General features: G+C 51.9%; 2 protein-coding genes across 5 annotated transcripts; one reads left to right on the forward strand and one right to left on the reverse strand.

Annotated features, from left to right (window-relative positions):
* On the reverse strand, positions 1-15,738 carry ZNF142 (zinc finger protein 142). 2 transcript variants are annotated; one of them, XM_065881072.1, is made up of 8 exons: positions 15,459-15,738; positions 12,106-12,705; positions 10,859-11,023; positions 9,122-9,946; positions 6,778-6,955; positions 3,134-6,035; positions 2,392-2,497; positions 1-470 (listed from the first exon to the last, which is right to left on the reverse strand). In XM_065881072.1, the coding sequence occupies exons 1-8, from the start codon at positions 15,736-15,738 to the stop codon at positions 1-3; spliced, it is 5,526 nt and encodes a 1,841-aa protein (XP_065737144.1). The 2 variants fall into 2 exon arrangements, with proteins under 2 accessions (XP_065737144.1, XP_065737145.1); XM_065881073.1 differs by lacking the exon at positions 12,106-12,705.
* A 2,125-nt stretch (positions 15,739-17,863) lies between these two features.
* BCS1L (BCS1 homolog, ubiquinol-cytochrome c reductase complex chaperone) lies at positions 17,864-22,605 on the forward strand. Of its 3 annotated transcripts, XM_065880472.1 has the most exons (9): positions 18,073-18,122; positions 19,300-19,340; positions 19,578-19,946; positions 20,048-20,187; positions 20,642-20,836; positions 21,141-21,204; positions 21,443-21,612; positions 21,819-21,936; positions 22,295-22,605. In XM_065880472.1, exons 3-9 carry the CDS (start codon positions 19,627-19,629, stop codon positions 22,545-22,547), a joined length of 1,260 nt encoding a protein of 419 aa, XP_065736544.1. In that variant the 5' UTR covers positions 18,073-18,122; positions 19,300-19,340; positions 19,578-19,626; the 3' UTR covers positions 22,548-22,605. The 3 variants fall into 3 exon arrangements, with proteins under 3 accessions (XP_065736545.1, XP_065736544.1, XP_065736546.1); XM_065880473.1 differs by lacking the exon at positions 19,300-19,340 and having other exon boundaries at positions 17,864-18,122; XM_065880474.1 differs by lacking the exon at positions 19,300-19,340 and having other exon boundaries at positions 18,099-18,169.
* Positions 22,606-22,747: the final 142 nt, after the last annotated feature.

Consider the following 22,747-nt stretch of genomic DNA (forward strand, 5'->3'; position numbering starts at 1 on the left):
TCAGCCCTCAGGTCCAGTGGGGGGAGCAGCAGGAGCAGGGGGGCCGGGATCCTCCAACTGCACGTCATGTAGGTGCACCGTGGGCGTGGTGGGGTCCTTGCCCACGCCTTGGTTTGGGTCAGCCTGGTCAGGGTGGTGCCTGCGCACGTGCTTGACCACCTGAAATTTCTGCTTGGCCTTGTAGCTGCAGAGGCGGCAGAAGAAAGGGTGGCGGTCGGTGTGGGTGAGGGCGTGATGGCGCAGGCCGGCGGCCCAGCGGAAAGCACGGTGGCACACGTTGCACACGTAGGGCTTGGCCTCGCTGTGCTTGCGGAGGTGGGTGCGCAGCAGGAAGCGTGTCTTGAAGGCCTTGCCGCACTGCTCACACATGAAGGCTCGTGCTTCCCGGTGCCGCGTCTCCTGGTGCACGCGCAGTGCGTCGGCCCTGTTCGTGCAGTACTCACACTCGGGACACTGGTATGGCTTCAGTCCTGTAGGACAGGGCAAGGACAGGGAACACATCACCACTGAAGGAGGTGGAACAAGGATCAGTGGACCAGAGGAGTCACTGTGATCCTGGGACATAAGGAACACAAGCAGCAACCTAAGGACCATGTCTTTGGAATGTTCCAATCCTGTCTGACATTGGTGTGTCCTATTCCCAACATAGCCCCTTGTATACAGTGGGTGCTCGATGGATGCCGGTAACTAACTGGACCCCTAAGTAGCCAACTGACAGCAATAAATACTCAAATATGACAGGGTTTCTACATGGGGAACTCCCACCCCTTTTTGGTCATGGAGTACTCATGGAACTGGGAATCCATTGAAATGGATCCCTTGTTCAACACAAGAAGTAAAAGAAAATGCTTAAGGGGGAAGCGGGAGAGGCAAAAGAAGGGGTAGAGGCAGAGGGCCTTGAAATGCATCTGGTTAATTCCTTTACTTGGGGGGGGCCATATACAACAATCACAGGCACACCATCATTAACCCTTCTCTGAGAACCTGTGGTTCATGGACTGTACCCAGGAGAAAAAAAAAAAAGACAAGTTAAAACAGGTGAGGGGGGAATCCCTGGTGGCGCAGTGGTTGAGAATCTGCCTGCTAATGCAGGGGACACGGGTTCGAGCCCTGGTCTGGAAGGATCCCACATGCCGCGGAGCAACTAGGCCCGTGAGTCACAACTACTGAGCCTGCACATCTGGAACCTGTGCTCCACAACAAGAGAGGCCACGACAGTAAGAGGCCCGCACACCGCAATGAAGAGTGGCCCCCGCTTGCCACAACTAGAGAAAGCCCTTGCACAGAAACGAAGACCCAACACAGCAAAAATAAATACATTAATTAATAAACTCCTACCCCCAACAACTTCTTAAAAAAAAAAAAAAAAAGCCCACAGTCATCTTGATAATACTGTATGGGGCCTCTGATTCTTTAAAAAAAACAAAACAAAAAAAAAATAGGTGAGGGACTTCCCTGGTGGCACAGTGGTTAAAAATCCCCCTGCCGGGCTTCCCTGGTGGCGCAGTGGTTGAGAGTCCGCCTGCCGATGCAGGGGACGTGGGTTCGTGCCCCGGTCTGGGAGGATCCCACGTGCCGCGGAGCGGCTGGGCCCGTGAGCCATGGCCGCTGGGCCTGCGCGTCCGGAGCCTGTCCTCCGCGACGGGAGAGGCCGCGACAGTGAGAGGCCCGCGTAACGCATAAAAAAAAAAAAAAAAAAAAAAAAAAAAAATCCCCCTGCCAATGCAGGGGACACAGGTTCAAGCCCTGGTCTGGGAAGATCCCACATGCCGTGGAGCAACTAAGCCCATGCGCCACAACTACTGAGCCTGCGCTCTGGAACCCATAAGCCACAACTTCTGAGCCCACGCCTAGAGCCCGTGCTCCGCAAGACGAGAAGCCACCACAATGAGAAGCCCTTGCACCGCAACGAAGAGTAGCCGCTGCTCGCTGCAACTAGAGAAAGCCCACGTGCAGCAATAAAGACCCAAATCAGCCAAAATAAATAAATAAATAAACAAACAAACAAACAAATAACAGCTGAACCCTCTACTTTCTCCTCCTCACTCATGATAGTTCCATCCTGTCTCTGTAGGGACCAGGCAGACCTGCTCAGTCACTCATGTTTGAGTTGGAGGTCCTCAACCGGAGGTGGGTGACCTTGTGCCATAAAACCCCGCGAAGCTTTCGCAAAGTACACATGTCCAGACTCTCAGGTTCACCTCTGTCCTGATTCTGATAGGCTTTCAGTGGGTTGGGAAGCTATTCTGGCTTTTCAGTCTACCTACTACCCTTGATGTGAATACAGCTGTGCACCCTGAATCTGAGTAAGGACATACACCACCTCAGGGAGGCTGGGTGTGCTAGGGCACAGGGGAACCCCTCAGGCCTGTCAAAACCATGCAGACTCACCTGTGTGCTTGGTCATGTGGTACTTGAGCTGGTTGACCCACTTGCACTTGTAGCCACAGTCAGGGCACAGATACTTCCGCTCCTCCTTGTGAATCCGCATATGGTACTGGAGGAGGGAAGAGCAAAGAGTACACCCAGAAAATGTGTACCCTTTGGTACTCACTGGATGTGGAAATAGAGCAAGCAGGCAGAGAAACTGTTGGCAGATAATCCTGTTCCCTGCACCGATCCTACCCATTCTCCCCCACTGCCAGTCAGGTCTCCAAGGCCAGTCACTCTGACGCAACCCTAACCCATTCGGCCGACCCCAGGTCTGCCCTATCTCACCTCTGCCACTTATCAGCTGTGTCTTTGGGCAACCTTACCCCTAATTCTCAGTTTATTAATCTGGAAAATGGGAAACAGTAAAAGTATATGTCATATTTTTGAAAGGATTAAAATTAGTGTCTGACATACAGTGTAAGTACTCAGTAAATGTCAGCTGTTATCATCTAGGTTATCTACAACCTATTATACGCCTTTATCACATGACAAGCATGTATTGTGGAATTTTATCTCTGTAGCAACCCTATGAAGTATTATCCCCTCTTCACAGATGAGGATCTGAGGTTTGGAGAAGTTAAGGGACTTGACCAAAGTCACAGAGCTAATTTTCAGAAGAGTCAGGATTAAAGAACCCAGGTAGTTTAACTCTGCAGCCTGCATTCCTTCCATTCCCAGACCCCCTAGCCCCTGACCTTACCTTGAGGCGAGAGGGGTCAGCACAGGCATAGGGACAGAGGTGACAGCGGTAGGGCTTTTCCCCAGTGTGGACGCGGCTGTGCCAGGTGATCTTTTGCCGGTTCTTGGTGCTGTAAGCACAGTCAGTGCACTTGTAGAGCCGGGTGCCCCCGTGCCCTTTCACGTGGTGATCTAACACCAGCTGATGGCGGCACGCAAAGTCACAAAAAGGGCAGCGCAGAGGGGGCTGGCCAGCATCCCCAGCTGAGGACGCCGCTGCTGAAGTCTCCTCGTGCTGTTCCAAGTAGTGCTTCACCAGGCCCACCCGTTCCCGGGCAGCAAAGTCACAGAGCTGGCAGCGGTGGCTGAAATGCTGCTGCCTTCGGTGCTCGTCCAATGCCGGCCGGCTGGGGAAGGCCTCCTGACAGGCCCCACATTCGAGCCGTGGGTGCTGTTTCCGGGTGTGCCCTCGCAGGCTGGCAGGGCTGGGGCACAGCAGCCCACAGCGGGAGCAGTGCAGTGGGCCCTCAGTGGCCTCTGCGGGCGAGCCAGGGACAGGGGGCGTAGGCTCGGGATGCCGGCGCAGAGCATGCTGCTTGAGTGCTGTCTCAGAGCTGAACTGGGCCTCACACTGGGGGCAGGCAAAGGCTGGGGTGCCCTGGTGGCAACTGTTAACGTGGCGAGTGATGTCATGGCGAAGGTAGCCACTATAGTCACAGAGTGGACAGAAGTGGGTGGGTGTTTTGTCGTGTACCCTCAACCGGTGCAAGCGCAGTTTTGAGTTGGTACCAAATGTCTGGGGACAGGAGCTGCAGGGGATGCGGCCAACACCTGTGTGTCGGGACTGGTGAGCCTCTAACCGGTACCGTCTGGTGGTGGAAAAGTCACAGAAAGGACACTGATGTGGCTTCACCCCCTCATGCTTCAGCCGCCGGTGCTGCTGTAGGCACCGGCTCTGTTTACAGGTGAAGCTGCAGTCCCCACACTGAAGAGGGGGCCGGGGGCCATGGGCTGCGGCGGGGTGCCTCCGCTTCTGGTGGAGCCTCAGGGCAGCAGCAGCAGGAGCGGTGAATGGGCAGAGGCCACAGCGCAGCTCTCCAGACTGCTCAAGGGGGCAGCCCCGGGCCTGGTGAGTCCTCAGGGCCCGTTCCTGCTGGCAGCTAAAGGGACACGTGGGGCAGGAGAAGCGAGCCCCCTTCTGCTTTGGAACCAGAGCTGCATCCCCATCACCAGGGCTGCGCTCTGCACTCCCACTGCTCAGGGGAGCAGAGTCCCTGCTGCTCAGCAGGGACACAATAGGCTGGGTCTGGGAGGCGCCTCGCTTTCCTCCCCCGCCACGTCCGCCACGTCCGCCCCGGCAGCCTTCAGCCACGTGAGAGGTAATGGAGGAAAGCCGAGAGCAAAGGAACATGCATGAGTTGCAGTGAAACTTGCCCTGCTCAAAGTGGAACTTCTCAGGGGCCTCTGTGGGCGAGGAGTCTTCTGCAGGAGGGACTGTGGAGCCAGAGAGTGTGGCAACAGGCTCCTCTATGTTTTCTGGCTCCCCAGGAAGCTTGGAAGGAGCATCTTTTGGGAGTGTGATCTCTACTTCTAATGGTGCAGGTGGGGGCTTCCCACCTGCTGCATCCTCTGAGGCCGGCGTGCCCGGGGGCTGAGGATGCAGAGGGATGGGTGAATCTGGTCTGGGCAAGCCCTTGTTCTTTCTGAGGAGAACAGGGCACTTCTTCAGCAGATGGGTGCTAAGGCCACGCTGTTGCTTGAAGCTGGCTCCACACTCAGGGCAGAGGAGGGGCTCTCGGTGGCCCTGGCACCCAGTCCTGGAGTGCAGATTCAGGGCCTTCTCCCGGCGGGTGATGAAAGGGCAGTGTGGGCAGCGGAAAGCCCGCCCCTCTCCCTGTATCACTACCATCTGAACCCGCCCCTCCAGCACCAGCGCCTCTGCCTGTTCTTTGTCCTGCCTCCTTAGGGCCTTGAGTAATGACTCTGATTCAGGGAACTGGGGCAGGGGTGCTGTCTCAGTGGGTGGATTTGCCTTGAAGGTTCCCACCCAGCTGTTAGGGGGCTCCTCTGAGGAAGGGGGATTTATAGGGGGCTCAGAGACTGGCTTTTCCAGAATGGACTCTTCAGCACCTTCAAAGGTAGACAGCTCTGTCAAAGTTCCATCTGGCCCTTCCAGTCTCAGAGGCCCTGAGGGATCCAGGGCCCTGAACTCCACAGGAGCTGTTTCGGTGATCTCCTCAAGGGGCGGGTTGCCCACAGGCTCCAGCTCCACTCCCAGCGCCTCTAGGTGTAGCGTGCAGCCTCCCTCATCTACCTCCGCCGGACTGGGGCTGCCAACTAGGTCATGCCCCTGGGGAACCTCACCGCCGTCCTGTTTCCCAGCACTGTCCTCCTCACTGGTCTCTGGCGGGGCCTGATCCAAGCCGGGGTCCACCACCGTCCCTGGGTCATGGTCCGGCCCCTCAGGCTGGGCAGACAGCTGACTTGAGGGCTCTGAGTCTGGTGGGGGTGTTGGGCACTGCCCGGCTCCCTCTGGCTCCTGGATGGCATGGCGAAGCTGCCAGACCTGGTCCCCGGGCACGTAGCCGTGGGCTTTGCGCTTGTGGAAGAAGAGGGCAGTGTTGCTGAAGGTGCGATAGTCGCAGAGGGCACAGTGGAACTCTCGGAGGCGGGTGTGCTTGCAGTTCTCATGGCTCAGCAGGGCCTGCTTGTGGCGGCTCTGGTAGCTGCAATAGCGGCAGGGGTAGAGTGGGGCGGCCGTGCCGGGGTGGTGCTGGGAAGCCATGTGCTTCTGCAGCTCGTACTTCCGCTTGCAAGCGAAGGCGCACACCTCGCACATCAGGGACTTGCCCTGGTGCCGCAGCTTGTGGCTGCTCAGCTGATCAGCCCGGTGGCAGCGATAGGAGCACTGGTTGCACTGGTATCTGGTGAGGAGGGAAAAATCACCATCATAAATTAATCACAGCAACTACCAGAAACTGTATAAATACCTACTGTGGGCCAAGCTCTGCACTCAGCGTTGTGCGTGCATCATCGAATTTAATCGTCTTAGTGAGGAGACTAAGGTACAGAGGTTAGTAACCTGCCTCGAGTTACAAAGGAAGCGAAGGGCAGATGGTCTAGCTTCAGGGCTTGTGTTCTACCTCCTACTCTACATTGCTTCCTAAAGGGAGGGTATCATGAATCAGTCAACCTCTGTGGACTTCTGAGGAGCTGACATGGCTACAGCCCCACGGGGCAGGTTTCTGTGCCTAGATCCCACTCCCCCACGGAGACGTGAAAGCCACGGAGAAACCCCCTAGCCAGCTGTGCCCACAGGTCAGAGGGGAACTTGCCTGGATTTGGACGTGGCCAGGATTGGAGCCACAGGCGTAGCCCATCTAATTCACCAGGACTGGACTCAGAACTCAAATGACACCTTAGTCTCTGGGCCTCTACTCTGGGTCTACACCCCCTTCCCTGAGCCCAGAGAGCTCACACAGTGCACACTAGGCCACAGGCAGAGGTCAGCTAGAGGCAGCGGAGCCGAGATGACAGGAGCAGAGGGCCGTGCGGAGGAGTCTCTCTGGGGCCAGAAGAGAGATGGGGCCAGAAGCTGACTTTGAGAGGCGGCTAGCTTAGCTCCAGGTCATTGGGTTAGGGAGGGAGGCACGCATGTGCTCATACCTGAGGTCGCCCGCGTGTTTCCGCATGTGCACGCTGAGGTAGTGCTTCCACTTGGTGACGTAGCCGCATTCGGTGCACATGTAATCCTTGGTGTTAGAGTGGGTCAGCATGTGCTTGGACAGGTAGCTCACGTCTCGACACGTGAAGTCACACAGCTCACACTTGTGTGGCTTCTCGCCTGTGGGGATGGGGGTGAGCGGGGAGGGAACACAAGTCAGACACGGACCGAGGGAGCGACAGACCGTCCTCCCCAGCAGGCTCGCCCTGATGCCCAGCAGGAGTGGAAGCTGAGGTGCTATTCGCAAAAGTCAATGCTGCCTCACAGCCCTCTGGGACGACCACTCTTCCACCCTGACACCAAGGAAGGTAGGGGGAAAGTGAAGACCTAGCTTTTCAAAAGTAGCTTCAAAGTCCACTCTGGATTTGTAATACAGCTCATTGGCACTAGTGGCCAACTGCTCCACTTAGCCCAATTCGTTCCAGTTTTGTGGAAGAGGAGGAGAAAAAATTAGGCAATACAACACAGTGGTTAACAACTCTGACTCCGGAGTCCAACACAGTACTAAATATATTAATAGCCGACATTTATACTGTGCTCACTACGTGCCAGGCACCTTTCTGAGCACTTTATAAAAATGCCTTCTCTTACTGAATCCTCACAACTGCCCTTTATTACCCCATTTTACTGAGGAAGAAGCTGAGGCACAGAGAAACCATAGAGCTATTAGGCAGTGGTTCAAATCCCAGTTTACCACTGTGTGTCCTCGGGCAGGTCACTTAACCCCTCTAAGTCTCAGTTTCCTGGTCTCCAAAAAGGGGGCAACAAAAATACTGACCTCACATGGCTGATCTGAAGATTAAAGGGCTCAATGACAAGCTGTCCCTGTACGTTGGTCGAGACCTAGCGCTAAGAGGTGAGGCTGGGGCCATGTTCTTTCAGGACCATTCCCTGTTATCCCTGCCCACCCACTCAGCCCCTCTCCTTATGGTGAAAGGCAAGCAACGTGGTGTTCTGGCTCTGCTTCTGATACCAGCTGTGTGATCCTGAAACAGGCCATTTAAATGTTCAGCGTTTCTCATCTTTACCTGCCTTTCTTACAAGATCGTTATTATGGATTAAATGAGATAATATATATGAAAAAACTATAAAGCACTACACAAGCATACCTCAGAGAGATGGTGGGTTCAGTTCCAGACCACCACAATAAAGCAACTATCGCAAGAAAGCGAGTCCCACAAATTTTTTGGTTTCCTAGTACACGTAAAAGTTATATTCACACGTTGCACGGTAGTCTATTAAGTGTGCAATAACATTCTAACAAAACAGTGTACATACCTTAATTAAAAAAATACTTTATTGCTAAAAAATGTTAACTATCACCTGACAATGCAGGGTTGCCACAAACCTTCGACTTAGAATAAAACACAGTATCTGCTAAGAACAATAAAGTGTAATAAAAAAAAGTATGCCTGTATAGATGTGAGGTTTTAGGAAGCCTCAGAAAAATGAGATTTTGTGACTAAAGCCTGTATAGAAATGAACTGTTTAATGGAAACAACAATGGCTTTGCCACAAGCTGCCTAAAAACTGTCCTCCCAAACTAAAGAATCTTTGATGAGATTTTTTAATGTCTTGTCAATCCACCAATGCTTACATAGAGATCACAAATGGGAAGATGCTATAGCAGGAAGCCTGGTTTGGTTTTTACTCAAAGCATCAGTAATGCTGGTAACCAATTAAGAGCCTGAGTTGAAAACCCTGCAACTTTCAGGTCACCAGACGTGATCATGTTTCAGTGTCACGGCTTTCAAGGCTATAATATATATGGATGGCTCAGTTCCCTCACCGGCTATCTCTCACAGCACATCACAAAACTTGAACTGCAAAGGAAGGTATCTGTCCTGGTCTGGGTTTCTTTGCTTTAACAGGCTGGGTGTTGACCCACCCATGCCTGATTAGGGGTGGGCAGAACCTGACAGGGCTTTAAAGGTGAGGCACGGGACTCCCCTGGTGGTCCAGTTAAGACTCTGCACTCCCTGCAGGGGGCCTGGATTCCATCCCTGGTCAGGGAACTAGATCCCGCATCCAGCAACTAAAAGATCTCATATGCCTCAACTAAAAAGATCCCACATGCCGCAAATCCTAGCCCGACCACTTTACTAGCTGAGTGACACTCAAGGCTTATTTGTAAACTGCAAATACTAGATTTATCTGTAGGAACACTAGGTCAGATGAGTCCTACGCAAGGTACGCAAAGCCCTCCGGGTGTCTGGCACACAGTGAACGCTCCCGTTTGCCATCAGCACCACTATTACACGGTTGGAAGGGTGGAAGCCACCTCACCGGTATGCAGCAGCATGTGGCGGATCAGCACCCTCTTGTGGGCGGTAGCAAAGCTGCACTCAGGGCACTGATGGATCTTCTCGTGAGCATGCATCTTGCCCACATGGTCCTGGTAGGCCACCGGGTTGAAGGTGGCAAAGGGGCAGAAGGTGCAGTGCAGCTCTTCACTGCCAGGGTGGCCCTGCTTCTTATGTTTACGGAACAGGTGCTTGTTGGAGCAGGCGAAGTCACAGTGGGGGCAGTGGAAGGCATAGTGGCTTTTGTGGTGGGCCTCCATGGCTTCTGCTGTGGCGAAGAGCATGGGACACGAGTGATGGCGGCACTCCACGGCCCGCACGCCGTGGGTCTCCTTCAGATGCTTTACGAAGGCCTTGCGGTCGGGTGCCGTGTGGCTACAGCCCTCCTGAAAGCAGCGAAGGGGCAGCGGCTCGGCCGCAGCTGCTGCGGTGTGGCTCTTGAGGTGCTCCTTAAGGGCCTGGCTGAGGCGGAACTCCTCCCGGCAGACAGGACAGGCATAGGTATCTGAGTAGAAGTTGGAAATGTCCTCATGCATGCTGGCCATGTGGCGGTTGAGGGCATTCCTCTCCACTGCACTATAGTGGCACAGTGGGCAGCGGTGGGCCTTTTGGCCCAGCTCCCGCAGCAGGTGGGTCTTGAGCTTGCTCTTACTGGTGAAGAACTTTTGGCAGTTGGGGCACTGGAGACTGGGGTCTGGGAAGTGGAGGTGTAGGTGCTCCACCAGATGGGTCCGCTTCTTGAAGCAGCGCTTGCATTCTGGACACATGTGGGTCTTGAAGAGGGACTCGGTGCCAGAAGCCACAGCTCCTGGGAGAGGGAAAGGCAGAGAGGGTTAAGAGTGAGATTCTTCGATAGGTCAGGGGCTGGCCAGTTAATGGGGGAACCACAATTTGCCCAGACAAATTATGCATGCATGCATGGCCTTGTTCCTTTCTTTCTAAGAAACCAAACAATAGCATCTCAAACTTTGTAGCCTCAAAGAAGAGAGAAGTCCTTCAAGTATTTAGAGAAACAAAATCACAAGGACTTCTCTGACCTTGCTGTGACCTTTAAGAAGTGCTTCACCCCGCCACCCACTATTCTTGAGCTTTTATTTAGAAAGGCTCAAAAGAAGAATCTTGATGGAGCATTCTTGTTCTTCCTGTCCTTGACCCGGAGGGGAGGCGGGGTTGGAGGGTTGGCTGGAAGGAAAAGAACCCCAAAGGGAGTGAGCAGAGGGAAGAGAAGGTAAAGTACTCCTACTTCTGAACCCTGGGGGAATAGAGAGTTGATAATACATATAATCAGATCCTTCCTAGTCACCTGACGGGTAAATATGCTCCCTGTGGGATGGGTTTCAAATGCTGTTCTCCTCAGATGGTAAACTGGGAAGCAAGGATTCAGAAAAACAACCTTAGGGGGCTCCATGTCAGACAAGACAGGCCGCCAGTCAAAAACCCCTGGCATCTTCATACTATGAATATCACCCTCCCCCTCCTCACAAAAGAGCTTTCTGCCTGGGGAAAACCAGCCCCGAGAGCAAACTATTTACTCTTACCCTGTGTCACCAGGGTCTGTGCCCATTTATCACTTTCCCACTAGACATGTCAAAGTGGAATGTTAGGAACGGAAGGATCTGAACCAAAACTCAGAAAACCAAACCCCAGAGCCTCAATACCACGCCCCCCACAGTCCGTTCCTCCCCACCACCAAGAGGTTCAAGCCCCATCACATCATTACCCTCCAACTGCTGAGCCCCCTGGCCTTTCTCCAGGGCTTTCTGTGAGTTCTGGCTGCCACTGTCCTCTTCTTCCTCTACGTCCTCCTCTTCAGCTGACTCCTGCCCAGGCAAGGGTGCTCCTACTTCCTCTGAAGGCTCTCCCTCTCCTGGGGACACTCTGAGAGCTGAAGATGCAAAGAGCTTGATGACTAGAGGAGCCAATGCAGGGCTGAGTGCCTGTACTTCTCACCTCCCACCATTTAGCATAAGGGAATCCGGGGTTGTAAGTATATTAATTTACTCCCACACAAGACAGGGATAGGAAGACCAGGAGCTAAGCTGTCAGTGATGCTCCAGTCTGAAGTAAATCAAACCTCAGATAACACCAACCTCGACCCCTTGAAGGCAAGATCTTTGAGGTCACTGCAGTGGGGGGAGGGGGCAGAGAGGTAGAGAATGGGCAGACTAGACTGTACTTCCCTGGCTCAGGTCCCCAGGGTTAATGGCTGGTGGCTCAGTGTGGGCAAACATCCCTGACCTCTAAACTTCTACTGAGAAACCCAACTCAGCAATTCAGGATCACATCCTGTGCTCTCAAATCCATTCCTTCTCTCCCTCAGTTAGAGGCAGCTGCCTCAGTAAGGCAAAGATGTATGACTTTTTCCCAGGAAAGAGGAATCTTCTCTTTGTACCAGAGCACAAATCAGTCTTAGCGAGCCAAATTCTCTCATCAGAACCCTGGCCTCTCCTGGCCTGGTTTCTCTATTTCCTCCTGCTCCTCTGCTCACCCCACACTCTTTCTGAGACCAAGAGGAATAAGAATCATTGAAGCACCACCTCCCTTGAGGGTTTCTTTTTAAAATAACCCCAGCTTCTCCTGCCCAATCCCACTTGCTCTAACAGGGAGTCTACAGGCATTCTACCAATGGCTACAGCCACTGACGGGCAGTTTAGCTTTTGCCCTCAGAAAGTTCTGAAATGGTTCAGAAGAGACATTGGTTAAGTAACTTCAAGGCCACAGTGTAGCTCAAGCCAAACTTCATTCATTGTCATGGACAAAGACTTCCTCTTTGTCCCATATTTTCTGCCTGGTCCGGGGTGTCTAGATGCCTTCCCACGTCAGCCGATAATCCCGTCCTCCTGAGCCACTACTCCAGATTCTCTTCAATTCAGGCTTACATTCATGGCATTAGTAACAACTGCCTCTGCTACAGACCAATTGCAGCTGCAATCCAGGCAGGATACTGCTGGGTCCTTGGCCTCATACCTGGCAGCAGCTCCTGCGATGGAAGACCCTGAACAGCAGACAGTTCTCCCTGTGTCCCGGCCCCGTGACTCCGCTGATGCTGCCGGAAGAGTTTGATGTTGGAGCCCACGAAGCTGCAGTGGTTGCAGTGGAAAGGGTAATGGGCCTGCCGGTGCAGCTCCATGCCCTGCTGGCTCCCGAAGAGCAGGGGGCAGCCCCGGAAAGAACAGGGCACGGGAAGCGCTCTGTGGGTCTGCCTCAGGTGGTGCTGTAGACCCTTGCGATCTTGAGCAGAGAACACACAGCCAGACTCTGGGCAGGAGAAGGCATCTGGAGTGCCCCGGTGAATCTTGAAGTGGCTCTTCAGGGCCTGGGGCTGGGCAAACTCCTGTCTACACACAGGGCATGGCAGGGGGCTGTCTGGTGGGCTCTGGCCCTGCAGAGGGCCAGGGAGAGTGAGGTTGCTGGGGGGCAGCTCTACAGAGCAGGGGGGGCTAGCGAGGCCCTGCACAGGCTGTATAACGGTCTCAGTGCACTGGTGCAGGGACAGCAGAGTGGGCTCTGCGAAGCTCTGCTCACAGCGCTCACAGAAGTACACCTCCACCACCTTTACCAGGACACCTGCAGGCAGAGGACCGACAGAGAAAGGCACAGAATCAGACGGAACAAGACTCAGAGGAGTTAGTTACCAGTAGAAAATGTAGGTGAATCTTTTAACATTCATGGAATGGAGATGGACTTAAGTCTGATTCTACACCTTAAGTCTGATTTTCAAAGCCCCCTAAGGTCAAAGATGGTCTATCTTGCACGTGTGTTTGGATTCCCAGTATCTTGCACAATACTTGGCACAAAGTAGGTACTTCATAAATACTTGTGAAGTGAATGTAACACGTATTAACCAAATCCAGAAAGCATTAAGAAAAGGTGATATGTTTTGCCCAAATAAAAACTTAGAAACTTCCAAAAGAAGAAAACGACAATCTGAGGAAAATATCTGCAATATACATGACAAAGCGTTATTTTATATTCTGTGAAGAGATTTTCAAAGGCACAGTAATTCATAAAATGGAGGACATCCTTTCTGAGATGAGCCAGATCACATTCACAAGAATTGCTGCCATTTCTTTTTTTTTTTTTTAATAATTTTTATTTTTAAAATCTATTTATTTATTTATTTTTGCCTGCATTGGGTCTTCGTTGCTGCGCTCGGGCTTTCTCTAGTTGCAGCAAGCGGGGGCCAGCCTTTGTTGCGGTATGTGGGCTTCTCATTGTGGTGGCTTCTCTTGTTGCGGAACACAGGCTCCAGGCGCGTGGGCCTCAGTAGTTGTGGCTTGCGGGCTCTACAGCGCAGGCTCAGGAATTGTGGCACATGGGTCTAGTTGCTCCACTTGCTGCCATTTCTTAAGCAACTGGCAGGACCTTGACAAAGAAAGGCTTAGGAAACACTTTCGCTTGGTCCTCCAACTGCCCTATGAGAAGAGGGACCTGGGATGCTGCAAGGTTAAGGCCACCATGCCTGTTAATGGTGGAGCCCAGGTTTGCCCTACATTTATTCTGGTGTTTATTTTTCTTTATTATTGTTTTGTTTAAATAAAAATTCAGTGCAACAACAGAACTATATAAAGAATAACCACCTCCCACCCTCACACACATAGTTTGGTCTATATCCTTTCAGACCTTTTGGGGTCATTTTTTGGCAATTTGCTTTTTTTTTAAGTTTATTTACTTATTTATTTTTGGCTTTGAGTCTTTGTTGCTGTGCGTGGGCTTTCTCTAGTTGCGGCGGGCGGGCTTCTTATTGCAGTGGCTTCTCTTGTTGCAGAGCATGGGTTCTAGGTGCACAGGCTTCAGTAGTTGTGGCTCCCGGACTCTAGAGCGCAGGCTCAGTAGTTGTGGCACACGGGCTTAGTTGCTCCGCAGCACATGGGATCTTCCCAGACCAGGGCTCGAACCTGTGTCCCCTGCAATGGCAGGCGGATTCTTAACCACTGTGCTACCAGGGAAGCCCCGGATATTTGCATTTAAAAAAATTATTTTCACTTGCTATATATCAAGGATATTTTTATCTATGAGTAGGACATTTAGATCTACCTAATTTTTTTGGTCCAGTTCATGGTACTTCAGAGCACGGGTAAATCAAAATGAAATTTTGCTCTTACTAATAGATATCTGGGTTGTTTCCAACCATTACAAATAAAGCTGCCCTACACATCCTTATTCCTGCATCCTTGTGCATGTGTGTGACTCTTTCTATAGGACAGATCCCTAGAAGTGGAACTACTAGGTCAGAGTACATGTCTTTTAAAATTTGTTTCATGGATAAATTGACTTTCAAAAACTTATGCTAATTTATACTCTATAAACTATAAGATAGTGTCTGTTTCCCCCATAGCCTCACCAACACTAGTTTTATAAAAATTGCTTAATTTCTGCCAAAGTTGAGAAACAATAATGGCATCTTATAGTTAAACTGGAATTTGTGTGTTAGTGAGATTAAATATACTTACGGTTATTAACTATTTTCATTTCTTCTTTGGTAAATTGCACACAGATTTCTTTTCTCCCTTTCTAAAAAAATACTGTTTCTTTTTCTTATTGTGGAGCTCTTTGAATTTTAAAGATATTAACTCTTTCTTATATATTGCAAATGTTTTTCCAGGTTCCTTTTTAATTTATTTATTATTTCTTTCACCACATCAAAGTTTAGAAATATTATACAATCAAACTAGCTAATCTTTCCCAGTATTCTTTGTACACTACCAAGGAAAAATGGTACAACTGTAGCTGGAAGACGACAGTTACAAAACAGGGAAGTTACCTAATAATAAGAAGTTGAGATGTAGGAAGATTAAAGGGAGGACTCTTTCTTCTAACGTAAATATAAATTATTCAACTCCCACTCTTAACGGCATGCCTTGGGTGATTTAAGTATGTTATCCGCAAGAAACTAGAGCAGGGAAATACTGATAGGAAGCCCTGCCAAGCCCTGGGTGGTGGAGAGAGGCTGGGCCTTTTGCCTAATCCCTGGCTACAGTTCCTGGGTGGGAGGGTCAACATGGAGAAAAGAATCCTTGAGGACTATAGGAGTAAGGACTGGGCAGAGGTGTCAGAAAGGTCTTCCCTTCTGGATTACCGCCTAGCAGACGTGAAGCCCTCGCAGGGATAGACTGCCAAGAGCTTGGTACAAGTTGTGCACCACCTCGCCAGACTTCAATCAACATTCACCAACTGCAAATCAAATTACAACATCTCTAAGTATAAAAATAGGATGCTACCTTGTGTCTTCATCATATTTATATACAACGATCAAACACAGCACAGACAAAAACTGAGGGTTGCTTGTCTCACTGGCCTGCTAGCAACTGTGTTGGTACCTGGGGCCTCTCCAGGAGCACCTGGGGACAGGTTTCCAGCTACTGCTTCCACAATGATCTCCATGTTCTCTGTGTCCTCTTCAGTTGCTGTGGTTTCTACCAGCAGGCAGCCTGGGTCAGCAGGCAAAGGTGGAGGGTTCCCAGAAGGACAGGGGCTCTGGACAGGCTCTAGGAGTCCACGGTTAGAGAGAGGTCGGGGGATCAGCAATAGCTCAGGGCACAGTCCATCCATCTCCCCAGTGCTGTTGGCTGGTTGTGAGTCCAACACAGGGTCTGTCATCACCACCAACTTGTGTGCTATGTCCTCTTACGTGCTGATAATCCAACCAGAAGAAAAACCAAACAACATATAATTAGATCTCTCACTTTCTTCCCACTTGGTGTGGGTGCACAGCCCAGTGCCTGCCCAATTAGGCATTTACGTGCATGGCAGCATGCCATATGTAATTAACCTAGAAATTTTCTTTTTATGACAATGTTTAGAACAAAAAGCATAAACATGTTAATAGGGATCAAAGTAGGAAAGAGACAAGAAGTTGTAGCCAATATATTAAAGACTGTTTCTTGGAGCTAAGTGATGTTGGACAAATTACTAAGCAATCTGGGTCTCAGTTCTCTTACCTGCAATAAAATTGGGTGGGACCAAGGGATCTCAGAGGTCCCCTCCCCTCTTAACATTTTATGAGCTCACTATTCCTTAGCTCAAAGCCCTTCCTTCATGATCCGGCCCCTGCTGACCTCTCCAGATTCACCTTCCACCTCTCTCCGCAAAAGAGCTCTGATGATTCGACTTGTCATTGATTTGCCATTCCCCAGACTCACCACATTCTCTTCTGCTTCCATAACCTTACACATCCCTCTCTCGGCCTGATGGGCCTTCTCCCCTTTGCCATCTCTCTTGTCTGGCTAACCAACTCCTAACTATCCTTTAAGAATCTACACAAATGTCACTTCCACTAGGATGGCTTCCGGACACCTTTCATCTAAGTTTCTCTCTCTGAGGTCCTAATGGCACATTGTACATAGCTCTGTCAGAAACTGTGTCACACTGCACTGTCATTTACCTATCAGTCTCCCTCCCTAGACTTGGAGCTTTCTGAGTGGAGTTTATTGATGTTATCACTTCACTGAACCACAACAGTCTATACAAGTCAGACAAATAAGGGAATTCTAGTGAAGAACTCCAGACACAGAAATGCATCAAAGCAAATTTAGGCTTCTACTAAGATATCAAATCAGTGATGCCTTACAAGTTAACACACCTGGAGAAATTTCTAACAAATTGACTATGGCCTCACATTGAACACTGGAACACAACTGAGAGATGAATATCAAGTAAATTGCATATCTTGTTATACACGGCTAAAATTAGTCTAAGCTAAATAACTAGGAATTAATAAGAATGACAGTAATCATTTCATGAAATTGAGTCATGGAGGTCGAGTAATGGCCTAGGGCCATTTCCTAGGGCTAGGAAATCAGGTTGCAGCTGAGAATTCGGCAACTCAAAGCCTCAGATCACGGAAATTCGGAAGGTGGCAGGGCAGGGCATTTCCGCCCTCAGAGGATTCTCTGGAAACCACAGCCTCCACTTATCATCGCTGCTCTCGGGAGTCTTCCAGCTCGGGCAGTATACTTGCCTTAGGGGGGAGCCAAGGAGGACGCGGTGTCGTCTAGATTGAGCCGCTGGAAGGCGGAGTGAGGTGGGACATAGGTGGGCACAAGAGAAGAAATGAACTTATCCTCGGGGCACGGATACTGAGAAAGAGAAAGGACAAATTAAGGCAGAGAGAAGGCCTGGGAAAAGGATGAGATCCAGCCTGGGGACCAAGGCACCCGGTTTCCACTTTCCTGTGGGCTCTGACTCACCGCGTGGCCTTGGACAGATACAGTCCCCTCGCTTCTCGGGGCCTCAGCTTTTCTATCTGTAAAGTGGAGGCGATGACAGACAGCGTCCACATCGTTGGGCGGGAGAGGGAATCACAAGTGCCAGCAAATGAGAAAGCCGTTTTGTAACCTGCAAGGCTTAGGATGGAGCATCGTCATGCTTATGGTCCTAAGGAGAGGCAGCGGGTAACCGGGCGCGGTCTAGGGCAGTGACGCGACCGAGGCACCGGGGCGGCTGATGTGATGCGCCGGGGCCTCGCTCGTCGCCGTGCTCCCTCCAGCACTTATCCCGAGCGCTCCCACCGCCCAGACCCACCCCTCACCCTGGTGCTCAAGAAACTTTTGCCTCCGGCCTGCTCCACCCGCACTCCCTACTAATTCCCGCCCCGCTGCCGCTCGCTTACCTCCCGGCCCTGCGCGGGCGGGAGCCTCACCTCTATGGCCGACCAGCGGCTAGAGTCGCCTCCCGTGACTCCTTTTGTGCGACCGCCTCCGGCCCAGCCGCCTCTAGCACCAGGGCATTTGGAGGCCGCTCTCTCTTCCTCTGTGAGGCTGGCGGAGTACTCTATGGTTCTGTCGATCGTTCCTCACCCCCACACCCCCTCCTGGCCTTGAGGCCCAAAGAGTACCATCGAGAGTTGTGGAGCAGAGTGGCATAGCCTTCTTGGAGGGTGTGGCGGGAAGTAGATGAAACAACTCGGGGGCCGGGCGAAGCGGCGCTTCACTGAAGAGCGAAGGGGTGAAACCATCGAGAGGGAGGGCCAGAGAGTCATGGCGGTAAGGGGCGGGGGAGTGACCGATTATTCCAAACCCTGCTGCTGGAGGCGCGCGCTGGGGTGTAGAGGGCGTTCGGGAGGGGGCTTCTGGGCGACCGACAAGGACCGGGAGGGGGAAGGGCTTTGTCTGTAACCTTCCACGCATACGAATTTTGGAATTCTGGATCCTCTTCTGAGCTTCAGCGGAGGTCACTGCTGTCAGTTCACCAAACTGCGTGCCAGGCGTAGAGCAAAGTGGCAGGGGGGCGGGTGAGGTGTGCTAGAAAACATTTGACCTCCTACCCTTCGGGATCTTACAGTCTAGAATCAGGCCCTGTCACATTTTATTGGGAGTGGAATTCGAGGAAATCTCTTTGGAGAAAGTAGCAGATGGGCGGGGCTTCAACTGGAGAGAATGGAGGAAATAAATTAAAATGGGCATTCCGAGCCAAGAGAACTGCTTGAGCAAGGAAGAAGGAGGTTTGTATATTTGTTCAACAGAGAGTATTAGGAGCTAAGCCATTAAAGGTAGGTGGGCCCCGTATTGTGGAGGCAGAGAAGTTTCTACCTAATTCAGGGACCTGTTGAGAGCCAGTCATTGGAGGTGTTGGAGTAGGGAAAGTAGTGGGATTCAAGCAGATCCTTATGAAGAAAGATCTGGACCCCTGTGTAGCAGTTTGGTGAAGCAGGACGTGGAGACCCATTAAGATGCCACTTCAAGAACTAAAATTAATTTTTTTTTTCTTTGCGGGCCACTATTGTGGCCTCTCTCGCCGCGGAGCACAGGCTCCGGACGCGCAGGCTCAGCGGCCATGGTTCACGGGCCCAGCCGCTCCGCGGCATGTGGGATCTTCCCGGACCGGGGCACGAACCCGTGTCCCCTGCATCGGCAGGCGGACTCTCAACCGCTGCTCCACCAGGGAAGCCCCTAAAATTAATTTTGAAGAGACAATTTAGGTGGGAGGTAATAAAAAGCTAAACAGGACATTAGCATGTAAAGGAGAGGAGAGGATATTTGAAGTACATGACTCATAATAGCAAGGCATGAGGTTACTGACAGGTTGACAGAAGACAGTAGCTTCTTCATCCCCTCCTAACTCTGGCCAGTGGGCCCCTTTCTAACTCAGCTGGTTCCAGGGACCACGAAAATTCTGTCCATCCATTATCCTGATGTGAAGCCGGTTATATGGTTCTCTCAGGTTTAAGGAATCTCCAGACATAGTCGTCTGGCAAGAAACAGGTATGAACAGGATAATGAAAGGCAAAATGGGGCAACTGGCGCAGAGTCCCATCCCTTGCATTCCAACACCAACCCCACCCCACAGAGGGAGGATATTGAAGCACACAGTAATGCTGACCTGTCCTTCCTGCTCCCAGATTCTGCAGGGGGGGAGGGGTGGGTTGAGGAGGAATTTCAGAGTCCATTTTCTAAACTAATCTTGTGCTTTGTCCCATCTCCACTGCTCCCCACCCCCAGGTCTTGAAAATGCCTTGGGGCCAGTAAGATTCAGTGTTTTCCTTTCAAGATGCCCCTCTCAGACTTTGTTCTGGCCCTGAAGGACAATCCCTACTTTGGGGCTGGATTTGGGCTGGTGGGTGTGGGCACAGCCCTGGCCCTGGCCCGGAAGGGTGCCCAACTGGGTCTGGTGGCATTCCGGCGCCATTACATGATCACACTGGAAGTCCCTGCTCGAGACAGGAGCTATGCCTGGTTGCTTAGCTGGCTCACTCGCCACAGTACCCGAACTCAGCACCTCAGTGTCGAGACTTCGTACCTTCAGCACGAGAGTGGCCGCATCTCCACTAAATTTGAATTTGTCCCCAGCCCTGGAAACCACTTTATCTGGTAAGGTTGGGAACCAGAGAGGGCTCTGAGAGTAGAAAAGGAGAATGAGGGGAGGTGGGTTTGACCCATTCGTTCACCTCATTTTGACCATTCTTATTCAGGTATCAAGGGAAATGGATCCGGGTGCAACGGAGCCGAGAGATGCAGATGATAGACCTGCAGACGGGGACCCCCTGGGAATCTGTCACCTTCACGGCTCTGGGCACTGACCGAAAGGTCTTCTTCAACATCCTGGAGGAAGGTGTGGGATGGCACAGACAGGCTTTATGGGGGCAGGGGGTGGTAGTTGCAGGGATGGGGTCTTCGACATCAAAGGAAGAGAAGCTTGGAGAGGAGGAACAGGAGTCTCTGAGACCATGGGAGCACTGGTGGCAAGGGAAACTGTTTTGGTATATTCTTTTTTTTTTTTTTTTTTTTTTTTGCTGTACGCGGGCCTCTCACTGTTGTGGCCTCTCCCGTTGCAGAGCACAGGCTCTGGACGCACAGGCCCAGCGGCCATGGCTCACGGGCCCAGCCGCTCTGCGGCATATGGGATCTTCCCGGACCAGGGCACGAACCCGTGTCCCCTGCATCAGCAGGCGGACTCTCAACCACTGCGCCACCAGGGAAGCCCGAGGGAAACTGTTTTGGCAGAGCTCTGCCTAGTAGCATGGCAAAGAGAAATTATTGGCTTTGTCTCATCTCCCCCCTCCCAGCTCGAGAGCTAGCCTTGCAGCAGGAGGAAGGGAAGACAGTGATGTACACAGCCGTGGGCTCTGAATGGCGCCCCTTTGGCTATCCACGCCGCCGCCGGCCACTGAATTCTGTGGTTCTAGAACAGGGTCTGGCTGACCGAATTGTCAGAGACATCCGGGAATTCATCGATAACCCCAAGTGGTACACTGACAGAGGTGAGAAGCAGCTGGGGTCTTCGCTAGGTTGTTTTTGATGTGGTATAAGAACAGGAGGGAACAGGCTGGTCTTTGTGGCCAGATATAAAGCTGTGGGCTAGCGCTTTATATTTGTGGGCAAATATAAAGCTCTAGCCTAATTCCCATAGACAAAGCGGAGAGAAAAGTTGTCTACGGGAATGATTTCTTCCAATGCCAAAGTCATCAGGCCTCCAAGGAGCAGAGTTGGGCATGAATGTGGACATCTGGGGCAGAGTACATGATTCATTTTAGGTCTTGACAATCATCCCGGCTGTATTCTTAGGCATTCCCTACAGACGTGGCTACCTGCTTTATGGGCCCCCTGGTTGTGGAAAGAGCAGTTTTATGTGAGTAGAGTCAAACTTCCCTTAACCCTCAAACTGGAGAGAAACTGGACTGGTGGGGCTGGAAAGGGGAATGAATGTGGGGAACAGGAACCGGGATAAACATGAGACATGTGGAACACTAGCGGGGTATGGTGAAAGGTTTAGGCCTCCGAGACAAAACTAGTACAGTGAGGAACAAGCAGCTGGGCCCAAGGACCAGTTCCCAGGTTGCCCATTACCTGTCATCCCTCCTCCATAGCACAGCCCTGGCTGGGGAACTGCAGCACAGCATCTGCCTGCTGAGCCTCACAGACTCCAGCCTCTCTGATGACCGGCTCAACCACCTGCTGAGCGTGGCACCGCAGCAGAGCCTGGTGCTCCTGGAGGATGTGGATGCTGCCTTTCTCAGTCGAGACCTGGCTGTGGAGAGTAAGTGAGGGAAGTTGACGGAAGGGGGAGTGTTTCTAAATGAGGAACAGTGGAAGAAAGGAGAAATCCAGGGAGCTGATGGGTTAGCAATGAGAGGCCACAAGACGCATTGATAAGTAGGGGGACATGGTAAGTAAGGAGTAGAAGGGGATGCTAATTTTAAGTAGGGCTATGATCACTCATGCTTTATCTCTGCCTTCTTCCAGACCCAGTGAAGTACCAAGGTCTAGGTCGTCTCACTTTCAGCGGCCTGCTCAACGCCTTGGATGGCGTGGCTTCCACGGAGGCACGCATCGTGTTCATGACCACCAACTATGTTGACAGGTGAGGAGTGAGGTACTCAAGACTGTGAGGCAAGATTCCACCCCCTCACTATCTTAGGAGGATCAGGAGGTTCAGCGGGACCTTTTTTTTTTTGCGGTATGCGGGCCTCTCACTGCTGTGGCCCCTCCCGCTGCGGAGTACAGGCTCCGGACGCGCAGGCTCAGCGGCCATGGCTCACGGGCTCAGCCGCTCCGCAGCATGTGGGATCTTCCCGGACCGGGGCACGAACCCGCGTCCCCCGCATCGGCAGGCGGACTCCCAACCACTGCGCCACCAGGGAAGCCCTAGCAGGACCATTTTTGGGGGTGCTGGTGGCACTGCTGCTCATGACTCTGCTTTTGCTGCCTTCTTCTCTTAGGCTCGACCCTGCCCTGATACGCCCTGGGCGAGTAGACATGAAGGAGTACGTGGGCCACTGCTCACGCTGGCAGCTGACCCAGATGTTCCAGAGGTTCTATCCAGGGCAAGCAGCTTCCCTGGCCGAGACCTTTGCAGACCATGTCCTTCAAGCTACAACTCAGATCAGCCCTGCCGAGGTGCAGGGCTACTTCATGCTTTATAAAAGTGACCCTGCAGGGGCAATTCACAATGCGGAGTCTCTGAGGAGGTGACAACTGGGCTGTGCCCAGCCCTCTCCTCCTCTAGGAGATCAATAAACACCTGTCACGCTACTGCGTTCTCTGACCTCCCTCCTACCTTCTGGTGTTGGCACTTGAGGAAAAAGCAGGGGCTATAAACACAGATGCCTTCAGGGGCCATCAGGTGTCCACATATGCAAATGCTGGGGGCACAGCCTGCCTTAGACAAAGGG

This window comes from Phocoena phocoena, chromosome 7 (assembly GCF_963924675.1).
Source record: "Phocoena phocoena chromosome 7, mPhoPho1.1, whole genome shotgun sequence".
NCBI classification, from domain to species: Eukaryota; Metazoa; Chordata; class Mammalia; order Artiodactyla; family Phocoenidae; genus Phocoena; species Phocoena phocoena.